The 11,885-nt window shown below is 39.8% G+C and overlaps 1 protein-coding gene across 1 annotated transcript; it reads right to left on the bottom strand.

Annotated features, from left to right (window-relative positions):
- Positions 1–311: 311 nt before the first annotated feature.
- On the bottom strand, positions 312–11,867 carry GALR1 (galanin receptor 1). Its single transcript, XM_008948914.1, has 3 exons — positions 11,202–11,867; positions 4,045–4,110; positions 312–652 (listed from the first exon to the last, which is right to left on the bottom strand). The coding sequence occupies exons 1-3, from the start codon at positions 11,730–11,732 to the stop codon at positions 335–337; spliced, it is 915 nt and encodes a 304-aa protein (XP_008947162.1). The 5' UTR covers positions 11,733–11,867; the 3' UTR covers positions 312–334.
- Between the last annotated feature and the right edge of the window lie 18 nt (positions 11,868–11,885).

Below are 11,885 nucleotides of genomic sequence, written 5' to 3'. Positions count from 1 at the left end.
TTATCCATATCAACATTTCCCTTTTGGATATCTGAATGTTTACACACCATATGCTTACTGAGTAAGAATACAGACGTATAATTTCCAACATTTTTTTCTCAAGTATCTCTTAAAGGTCCAAGAGTTTCATTTGACACAGTTTTCTAAGATGCAAAGGATCCAATGCAGTTTTCTTTCATACCAGTTTCACAAATTTTTGCTGCAAATACAACTTCAGCATATTAAATACCCATTAGCTTTATCAAGACAAGCCAGGGATAAAGCTTATTGTGCTTTGTTCTTTAGGTGTTTAGTTCACGAAAATGAAGAGCCAACATACAGGACATTTCAAAGCTCACACATGTGTACAGTTGGTAGATGGTGGTGTATCTATCCGACTTTTATTTTCCTTCACATCATGCAAAGGTGACTCGTTGCTTATCTGGCATTTGAATACTTGTTTGTAGGCTTTCCTAAAATTTTCAGAGAGAAACGCATATATTATGGGGTTCACAGAAGAATTGCTGTAAGCCAGACAGTGTGCAGTTACTCTGAAGAGAAAGGAGGCTTGAGTCAGTGGGAAAACTCCAAATTCAGCCCAGAGATGAATCACGTGATGCGGCAGCCAGGAGATGCCAAAAACCACTACCACCACCAACACAGTCTGTGCTGTCTGAAACAGGGAAAGAAAAACACACATGTCTGATGAGCACTTGAAGAATCTGCTTTAAACCTTTATTTGGGTTAAAAAAAAAAAATAAAGTATACTGAGAGAAAACATATTTTGTAATATTTATTACTGATTTTACTCTGTTACCTATCCAGGCTTTATTTTGCATTGTGAACTACTGCAAAGAGAACCTTAGCCTTGAAAGTGCCACAGTAAAAGGCAAATGTGTAACTTTGAAGGTAAAGAATGATGTTCCTGATCCCTTACACAAAGGCCTAGCCTTTTCTGAGGTGGATGTAAGCTTGATGTAAAATAATTACAACATAACTCTTTGGGAAATGTCATCCAGATCTAATGATCTGTATTTTAGTACAGTGCACAAGGATTTCTGATCAAAATTTCAGGAGACATTCTGATACAGGAAGGCAGTTAGTGGAAGAGCTTGGAGTAGTCAAATGAACACTTTGCTCAAGTGTCTACAAAAGGAGCAGGAGCTTTTTTGAAAGTCTCTGCTTTAAAATAAAATTTCCATAAGGGGAGTCACACAACAATGTTCTGGGATACAAGTAGGGGGGAAAAAAAAAAGAAATAGGAGATAAAAATTTCTGGAGATTGCACGTTGTCAAATCCAATCTGGAAATTAAAGCTCACCACCAAACACTGAGTGCTGCCTCCTGACGCCACTTTTGTTATGTATGAGAGGGAGGGCCATCAAGTTCATTAAATCCAGCCATCCAGACAGCTGCAGTATCAGTCAGTACAAACCCTTCAGAGCTGAAAGTATTCTGCCAGAGCACGGTGGAGTTTGACTGTCAATGTTTTCTTTTGCTTTCCCTTACTCCAGTTAGTGCTTTTCTGTTTTTCTACTAATTAATATCTACTCCTCTAACAAGTACCTCTTCCAACTAAATCACTCTCTCAATGAAAGCCTAATATTAATTCCAAAATATATTATGTTATGGACCATTATAATTACTCTACTAACATTTTGCAACATAATTTTTCAGATGATGTAGGCTCTTCATAGGCAAAACTAACCCAGTGGCCACAGAGTGATAAATATTGCAGAACAGAAAATTATATATAGACTTTTTTGCTAGTTTATTGAACTTGGTCTATACTTCTTGAATTGATTAATGCTCAGAAACAATTGAGACTGACCTACATAATCTCAACAAAACTTACAGAAAGTTAGAAGAAAAAATATTCTGTGGCAACAGGCCAAATTAACTTATGACAGATACTGTTGGTTAGCAAAATCTCACAACAGAAACGAAAGGACATTATTATATCTGTAGTAAATACAATATTTTTAGTCTCAAGGGTTCACCTGTTTCCACAAACCATTCCTACACTTAGACCTGTGGAGTTTTTAGTGTGCCACTAACAAACAGCCAAACAAGTATTTTCTCTTTCAGGACTCAGGAGAATGTGTGCTAACAAGGAAGTATGGATTAAGAGCAGTTCATTCTCTGGTTCCTTCAGTGTATTAGTATTTCAAGTGAAAACAGTGTCTGGATACCACGTATACAACTACTTCAAAAGAGGCATATTGTTTCAGTTTGTTCAAAATCCTAAAAAAAACTACCGGCTTCCAACAGACTCTAGAGGTATACCCGAAAGTAGAGGCTGACCATTTATCTCTTGTAACTAATTTACTTAAGGCGTTTCCTATCTGCAGACTAAGTAATTTTGCATCAGGAAACCTCACAACATCTGTTTTATCCCATTATTCCTCCTAAGCCTCACTTAGAGTTTACCTTTCCAAAATCATCACTATGCCTTGCAACCAAGGTAATATTAAAGGGCAGCCCCTCTTTATCTAACAGGAACTTGCTTAGGCTTTATCTTTAGCAAATAAAACCCACCTGAAACACATGAGATTAATATTGATGCTTTGACCAGAACCCATGCAAAATAGCAGTTAGGCACATGCATACTTTTCATTAACTTCTTTCAACACATATAGCAAATTAATTTTAAGATTCTACTACGGAAATTTTCATAAAAGTTTGAATAAAGTTAGAAATAATTAAGTCTGAAATGCATTCTTTACAAAAGAGTAGAAGGAAAAACAGAAAGCCAGAGTAACCAGAGAGAACATACACAAGTGAAACTAGAGTTGTTTTGAAAAATCTAAGTTAAGCCTTAGGATCAGAAACTTATTTTCTAAGGCGAAAAAAGTTTGGGGCTGCTTTTTCTTTTTGCATTTTGGTTACTGAACCCTGATACATCCAAGATGTCTTGGGCGTGTGTGTGATGCTCTTCCCTGAAGCTATGAAAGCCAGCTCCTAGACAGATTTGATTTTCACTCCCAATTTTTAAAAGTTAGTATTTAGAGGATATGCACAGATATTTCTGGTTTGAGAATAATTTAGATGAAAATAGAGATGGAACTCTACAGAACGCCTTTGAAAACTACATCTTTGGCCTTGATGTCATTAAGCGCTAAGGTATGTATGTTAAGTATTTCATGGAACTGGAGCTATAATGCTTTAATCCTAGGAATTAAAATCTATTGACTAGGATATTTTTCCAAAAAATAGAGAATGCATAAATAATAGATTACTTATTCCCTGTTGAGCCCATGTATATCTCATTTACATTGCAGACAGTCTGCATGCCCATATGGTAATAGTGATCAGATCAACTGAAGAGCTATAGCCTAAGGGTTTTTTCTGACTTCACATTCATACACTGAGAAGTTAGTCAAATGATTACTGTGTCAAATCTTCTCAAAAATCAGAAGCGTATTATATAAACTGGCAGATTAAATATATAAACACATCTTTCAAATATTATTCTAAACTGCAAAGCTTACATTCTGCTTTAAGGACTTTTCACGATCCTACTTGTAACCAGTATATAACCTAATTCTTGATCATAAGAGAAGCAAATGTTTTGTAGAAAGTCAATAAAAGAATTACAGAATCATTAAAATTCTCTTATTAGACTCCTATCAAGAAACACAATAAGCCTCATTGTAAAATTTCATCATATAAACTTGGAATTCTTCATAAAACATGAAAAAAATTCAGCTAGTTAAAATTAAAAAAAAAAGTATTTACGAGTTAGGAAAAATGTCCATTAGGCAAAAAACCCCCAACAAAACACTTAATATTAGAGGCAGGTTACCCCTCCATGTCTAAATTTCAGATGCTCTGAAGCTCCAGCTATGGAGATCTCAGGTAATGTCTTGATGCTCTTTGAAAACTACAAATCAGAAAAAATTCCATTTCTGCTAAGTTTGAAGAGACACTGAATACATGATGAAATACTTCGCTCCAATTCCTTCTCTCTATTACATCTTTGGCAATGAGCAATATCATACCAAATTAGCTTAGCAATAAAACTGAAATATAAACAAATGCATATTGGTAATGAAAGGAATCTACCTTTTTCTTGGATGCTTCTGACTTCTTTGACATGTTTCTCAACTTCTTATGCAGATGATTAAGAACCTGAAAAGATGAATATGCATCTTGTTTTTCACCATTTTCTAAAATTCAAACCCCTGTATTTTAGAATATGCTCTCCAGTGCTGCATGAGTCACAGACATCAATAATCCAATTTACACTTTTCAAAAGTGCACAGCATAAAATCCAAAGAAATCACATCTCTTCATCCGTGTGAATCAACAAATATGAAGCAGACCACAATTGAATTCCTATATAAAAATTCAGATGTATTGCATAACAAGTACGTATTTCAAAAGAACAAGGCAACAAATGAAAACTTATTATACACTAGTCATTCTTCTTTCATAAAAAATGTCAATGCTTGTTAATTTATAATGACCTTTACTGCATGTAACATAAAAAGTGTATGTTTTGAGTCAGAGTTTTTCTGAGTCACCTGCATAATTTGCTTTTTTCAGATGGATGTTCGGTTAATATAATCACGACATTGGTGTTATTTGATCTTTGAAAGAAGCTTAGGTTTTCAAAAATAATTTATAATCAAATGTATTTCACATGAGGCATGACCTTTATCAACCGTCTGGTGATACTTGTCATGTACCTTTCACAAATTATTTTTAAAAATATGTCTCAAAAAGGCTCATCATCCAAAAGCAGCATCCAGATTTTAACATAATGATTTACACATAAGATGTTGGATAGTGGATACATAGAGGTGCATGCCCTACTTTATCTCCAGCCATTATTAACTGAATCTAATATATTCACATGGCATGATTTGTAGGCATGAGGGGTAGGGAATATGCTCTTCAGCTGAATGTGTTAAACAAATTGTAAACTACACAGAATTTTAAAAAGGAGATACTTAATTAAACTCAAGGGTTTAATTAAAATATGGTAAGAGGAATGTTTTAGACAGAATGTCAAGAGTGTAGAGCTTAGATGATGATGATGATGTTAAGTTGCACTTTACATAGTTCTAAGATGAACTGAGAATGATTTGATAGGTAAGATCATGCAGCATTAAAAGTTTCTTTTTACTATAACACAAAATATTAGGGCTTGTAAGAACATTTTTGAGGTGGGGAAAAGGGTTTAAATTCAAATTCTTTTATGTCATGTGGGGACGTTTCCTCTGTTTTCCTTGGGGTGCCTGGCTAACCACTATCAGGACTGACACCAGACAAGATAACCCCTAGACCTGATCTGACTCTGGCATTGGAGTCTCAGAAACATACATAATGAATTAAAGGAAATAGGTTGGTATTTGTGAATAACCATAGCTCATCAGTGGATTCCACTCCTAGCTACCAATTAGCCACCAAAAAAAAAAAATAAAATTGCTTGTAAGCACTTCACATTGGAAGTGCAGTTCCTTTGTGCTTATCTGTACACGTTTGTGTATGAAAGAGTCAGCCCTGCATGCACTTCCTATTCTGAAACAGTAGGCAAGCTGCTACCAAGGCTAATTCGAGCTCAGGAAAGGCAGAAGAAAAACAAATGGATTTTCTCTGAGAAGGTCCCATTTTGGCTTCAGCTCTTCTTTCTTTTCCAGGAGGAAGGAGACCAGAAAGAAAGGACAGAAGAGCCCACGACGTCCAGCAGACCCTCTGGTTCACATGCTCTTTATTCACCTGTCATCACCATGTACAAAACAGAGGAACTGCTTAACCCATGGGTGAAAAATGTAAAAACAAAAAAGAGCATTGGAAAAATACAGTGAAGTCCATCACTGCTGCTTCACCTGTTGTATCTCCTTCACATAACTTACAATGATGGGCTGTTTCTGCTGGACATTTGCAAATCTCATGACTTGCCACCCATTCAGCTCTGTGGAAAACTTAACTCTCTATATGAAACCTTTCTAACTCCAGCTTTCATGTACCTGTTGATCAGAGATCTTATTTGGCTCTCAGGGAAGGAACAGCTTTCCTGTTTTCTGGAGATGAGGGTGGGGTGTTGCGGGAAGAATGTTATGCTGTTGTGAAAGAGGGTGTGAGGAGACCTGTAGGATCATAGAAGTATAAGAAGTTCTAGTCTGGTCCAGACTGTACTGCCACAACTACCTCTGGTGGTGTTTGGGAGGCCCTGGATTTTTGCCCGAAGATTATCCATTTATCCCTTTTTTTTCCCCCTTCCTTCCAGTTGTTTAAGGAACTACCTTCAAGATGGTTTGGCAGCCCAGGCTGAGGGACTATGACCAATTCAAGGTAATAAATGCATTTTTCCAATAAGGGAAATAGAAAACAATCAGTGCCTATTCCTTAAGTTTACCAAATACTGTAAAAGTTTGAAGTCTACACTGTTGCAAAGCATATTTCCTGTCTGTACATAATATTCCATTGGCTGCACCTTCAATATCAGCCACTGAAAATCATGCAGCAGGAAAGCCTGCCCAAGGTCATTATCAAATAAAAATAAACTGCTTGTTTAACACAATCATAACGCGAGCATTATATTCTGAACCATATTTTATGGCATGAACCTGATTCAAATTCAAGTGCCATTGCCTGCAATCCATTTTTAAAAGTAATGCTGCTACTTCTATTGTCACAACAGATCCTTCACCCTCCTTTGTTTAATAGGATGTCGCTAATGTGTCATACCCTTTATTTTTTCATTTCAATGTAGTTTAATAAAGTTTTCCCCCACTGCTCAGCAAAATGCAAGACAAAATATCCTAAGACACAAACTATATAAGCTTGTATTTCATGTTGAGGCTCCTACTTGTTATGGCTTACTTTTAACCAAGTCTATAAATCATACATGACTCCCATGAATTCAGAATGATAGATAATAATGGAAACATTCTTAAGGCAATAAATAATCCTTTTAAAAATGATTTTAACATTATATATCTGTAAAAGGAAAAAATTGTTACTGATTTTACGTGTCCAGACTAAAGGTTTGACTGAAGGAGGCCCGATTGTCAAGGGCTGAATCCTCATAACTGGGTACTCAAAAGCAGACACCCAAAATCAGTTGTCACATTGCACTACCCTGGTAGACATCAATTGTTAGAAACTCACTGGGAATCATTTATTACCATGCCCTTTAAGAACACATTAGTCAGCAAACATTGTAGCAGTGTTACAAAACACGTACAAAAAGTCAGTATTAAAAAAACACAGCAAGTAACACAATAATCAATAAAAATATAAGAATGAAGGCTGTCTACAAGTATGCTGCACCGTAACTCAGCTAATAACTATATACTCACTGCTCCTCTGGTTGGAGTAGTAAGCTCCTTTCAAGAGTAGTTCTGTGAGTTCAAAAAAAGTTCTGAGTTCTTGTTCAATGGATTCATCAATGGATGAAGGGATGGAGTGTATCCTCAGTAAGTCTGCTGATGATACAAAACTGGAAGGAGCTGACACACCAGAAGGCTGTGCTGCCATTTAATGAGACCTGGACAGGCTGGAGAGTTGGGCAAAGAGGAAACTAGGGAATTTCAACAAGGGCAAGCGTAGGGTCCTGCACCTGGGGAGGAACAACCCCATGCAGCAGTACAGACTGGTGGAAAGCAGCTCTGCAGAGGAAGGACCTGGGTGTCCTGGTGGACAACAAGCTAACCACGAGCCAGCAGTGTGACCTTGTGACCAGGAAGGCCAATAGGATCCTGGGGTGCATTTAAAAGAGTGTGACCAGCAGGATGAGGGAGGTTCTTCTCACCCTCTACTCTGCCCTGGTGAGGCCACACCTGGATTACTGTGTCCAGTGCTGGGCTCTCCAGTTCAAGTGACAGGGAACTACTGAAGAGTCCAAAAGAGGATACAAAGATGATTAGGGGAAGAGACCTGGAGTTGTTCAGCCTGCAGAGAGAAGGTTGAGAGGGGATCTTATCAATGCTTATTGATATCTAAAGGGCAGGGGTGAAGAGGATGGGGCCAGACTCTTTTCAGTGGTGCCTAGCAACAGGACAAGGGGCAATGGGCACAAACTAGAACATAGGAAGTTCCATCTGAACATAAGGAAAAACTTCATGCTTGTGAGGGTGCCAGAGCCCTGGAACAGGCTGCCCAGAGAGGTTGTGGAGCCTCTTTCTCTGGACACTTTCAAAACGCACCTGAACATGACCCTGGGCAACCTGCTCTAGGTGAACCTGCTTTAGCAGAGTAGTTGGACTAGATGATCTCCAGAGGTCCCTTACAAGCCCTAACATTCTGTTATCGTGAGCCAACAAAAGATGTTTCCTGTGGATTTGTGATTTCTTGACTGTGTGTTCCCAAAAAGAAGTGTCTCCTCCATGGGTAGATGCTACATAAGACCTCTTCTCCCTATGGCTTGTCTGATGTTTATCAGCTGATTGCAAACTGACTCTCCTTTTAAGGAGAGAGGGTGGTTGTGTCTCCAACTCCTTCAATCACACCTGTTTTCAGAGAACTGGGGAAATAGAATTCCTTTTAATATTTTCATTCCCATATCAAATCTGGTTGAAAGTGAACCAAACATTTGTGGGAGAGAGGAAACAGGTAGCTGTACACACAAGACACAGAGCACAATCTCATAAATTTTTGCCTTAAAAGCTCATCACATGAGATTTCCAGTTCTGATTTTGTGGGAGGATGCTGTTTCCAAATACCTAGCACTATTTTAGCACTTCTGTAGGTTGTAATAGTATTGCTTCCACTGGGGAAAATACAAATCTCTCCTAACATAATTTAACAGAGAGTGAGAGAGAAAAATAGCTCAGCTCCCTCTGACTGTGTCTAAAAAATGAGACTTTCAAAACCGAAAGTTCAATCGCAATTTGCTTATGGAAGAAACAGAACTGCCTTAAAGGAGTCTGGAAAAGGCAATATATTCAAATAGAGGAATGAGACTCCTTTGTCTTAATCTGCTGTATCAGAAGATTGCATTATTTAGCTGATCCACAGTTCATGAAAGCCAGCAAAGTCCATAAGAAACTAATGCGTTTATTTTTATAATACTTCTGAGGCTATTACACAGCAGTGATCCTCTAACCCTGCATGCATTCAGAAGCCAAAATACTTGTTGTATTTCATAGTACTTCAGTGACATCAATAAAAGCTTGCAGTGACCACTTTGCTTGAGATCTGTGAGAGTAGCAAGGGATTTGACAAATCTAAAACTTCTGCTCTGACTTTCAATTTCTGTCAACCTTAATTTCTCCCTCACTCTGCCCCATGTGCCAAAATATTGCAGTTGGAGATTTGCCAGCGGCTCCTAATGAGGGCAGGAACAAGCCTTGACACTGTAGGGTACAAATACCTCCAGCCATGTATGAGTCAAAAGCATTTTTCAGCTTTGTTGACACTGACATCTTCTAGATATCTCCTAAAACTCATCCCTTTAGGTTGGATCTTCCAGCCCAACACCATGGCAAGCAGGATCATACATATAGGTTCAAAGCATATCACCAAGCAAGGGTACCAGGTGAGATTCTCATCTGGCAATAAAGTAAGCATGAGATTTTAGTTGTAACTTACTTAAGTGGCCTTGGTTTTATGAGCTTGTTCTGGGCACGTATTTCACATAGGGTTGCTTCATTGGTTAGGGATTTTTTGGTGGTTGTTTGGTTTGTTTTTCAAAGTATCTATTCATACTAATTTTGAAAGATCTACTTCTGTAGTGGTGCTTTGTAACTACATGGTGTGCTTTATTTACTATACCTTTACTTTCTTTAAGCATATTTTCTTCCTTCTCTCCCTTCCCTCTCCCCCCCATACTACACAGGTCTGTTGTAATTTTGAAAGACTTGCTTTCAATCTTCTGTCATATAATAAGACTTTGAAGGCTGATACTTTATGCTGAAACTGAAGGTGCTTTGGCTTTGAAAAATATAAGCATTCTTAATAGCTGAAAAGCTCCCTTTGCACACATTCTGTAACATCCTCCCAGAAATATGTAATATTTTCTTTAAACTCCGATGAGCCCTGGCTGCAGCAAATTTCACCCCTCTCACAGCTCAATCATATTTACCACTGCAGATTAAATACCAGTGTGCTCACCCTGGGAAAACAGAATTCAGTTTGTGTATGAAGACATGTATTCTCCCTTTTCCAGGTCAGACTTGTTTCATTATGTAGAGTAATTTAGAAATATTGTCCTTCGACTTCTGCCTAACTTTGTTTTCACAGAACTGGCTGCTGTTCTAGCCTTAATTTGCACATCACAGATTAAGCTGATGTAATGCATATAAAACTGAACAGAACATAAAATTATTTGTATTAAATACTTTAATTACATCTATTGAACCTGCTAAATAAAGAACTTATCAAGACTTAAGCAGTTCTTATTTGCAAGACCAGACCTATCCACTCAAACATAAATTACTGCCTAAGGAGAAATCCCACTAGTGAAGGTTGCTGGCACAGAAACAGGAGGATCTCTGCCTAACTCAGCAGGTAGCAGTCAGTGCTCCAGATCCAGTCCAGCAGCAAGCAGTGGGCCCTGCTAATAATCACAGAAAATGTGACAATTTGCCTGAGCAAAGAAGTTTTTCAATGCCCTTATTCAGGCACCCTTACTTACACTTTTTTCCTGTCTCGGTCCTCGTGCATTGCTCCCTACCATTACCTGCCCTTGCTGAAGTCAGAGGTGGCATTCCACCCACTTCAGCTGTGGCAAAACAGGGCTCCCAGGGACCAGGCAGCATGATGCACCTTTTCCTTTTAGCATGTTAACCGAATCAGATCAAAGTGGTAGACTTTTGTAATTTTTAGATGTACTGCGTTTTAAAAAACCTCAGTTCCTTGAAGCCTGAGCAACTTGTTGCTTTGTTGTACTTTATTTGAATTATACTCTTCATACAGCACTGCAAGAAAATAGGAAAATTGTGTTGACAGAGAAAGCAGCAAAGCACTGGGCCTTCTTAGCACCTTGCAACAAGGAAATCTGGTACATGGACCCCCCCAGTAACTGCCAGAACAACCCCCCCTCCCCACCCCATGCAATCCCTGTCCTGACCTGTGGCACACACAGGTGTCCCCTCAGCTATAAAACCTGCCCTCTCCCTTTGTGCCACAAACTCACCCCTGCTCTGTTGCCCCTGACAGTGCCATGTCCCTTGATGTGCCCAGAGATGGCCCCACAGCTCACGGTCACCCACTACCATTGTCCCCCCTCCATCCATTTTACACGCCCTTCACCACCACCCACTTTGACCCACCTTGGCATAGCAGAAGGAGATGAGCAGCAGCGGGAGCAGATACCCAAAGACAAACGTGCAGACCACATAGACCTTCTTGTGGCGTGGGTTCGGCCAGTGCTCCCAGCAAAAGGTCTGGTTGCTGGCCTCGCGGTGGAAGAGGCGCTGGTGGTGAGCCACAGGCGAGGCCATGGCAAAAGAGAGCGCCCAGATGAGCCCCACGCCCAGCAGGGCGTTGCGGGAGATGCGCAAGGCCGAGGAGCGCCGGGAGTGCACGATGGCCACGTAGCGGTCCACGGACATGGCCGAGAGAGTGAAGATGCTCACTAGCATAGAGACGGTGAAGAAGTAGTGGATGAACTTGCAGATGAAGGCGCCCAGCACCCAGTTAGGTAGCACGTAGACTGTGGACTGGAAGGGGATGCAGAAGAGCAGGTAGGCCAGGTCGGCGATGCTCAGGTTGAGAATGAAGATGTTGGTGGTGCTGCGGCGCTTGCCTGGCTTGCTCCTCGCCAGCACCGTGATCACCAGCGAGTTGCCCAGCACCCCCATGGTGAAGATCAAGCCGAAGACGATCAAGGTGATGAAGTTCTCGATGCCGATGCCGAAGAGAGGCTTCCCCTCCACCCCCGGGAGACTGGACAGGTTGAACTCCCCTCGGAACGGCTCTGCCCCAGCCCGGGACCGGTTGAGAACCGCGGACTC

Source organism: Merops nubicus, unplaced genomic scaffold, assembly GCF_000691845.1.
Source record: "Merops nubicus isolate BGI_N331 unplaced genomic scaffold, ASM69184v1 scaffold5441, whole genome shotgun sequence".
In the NCBI taxonomy this organism is placed as follows: Eukaryota; Metazoa; Chordata; class Aves; order Coraciiformes; family Meropidae; genus Merops; species Merops nubicus.
Note: the sequence above shows the minus strand (reverse complement) of the source record. Positions and strands in the feature narration are given on the sequence as shown.

What these genes read in the sequence shown, in the direction of transcription:
- GALR1 (XM_008948914.1), bottom strand. Translation starts at nt 11,732, where the DNA reads ATGGGGGTGCTGGGCAACTCGCTGGTGATCACGGTGCTGGCGAGGAGC. An exon ending in TCTCCTTCTGCTATGCCAAG is followed by an intron (nt 4,111 to 11,201) that starts GTGGGTCAAAGT and finishes TCATCTTTTCAG; the next exon opens with GTTCTTAATCATCTGCATAA. An exon ending in CAGAAGCATCCAAGAAAAAG is followed by an intron (nt 653 to 4,044) that starts GTAGATTCCTTT and finishes TCCCTGTTTCAG; the next exon opens with ACAGCACAGACTGTGTTGGT.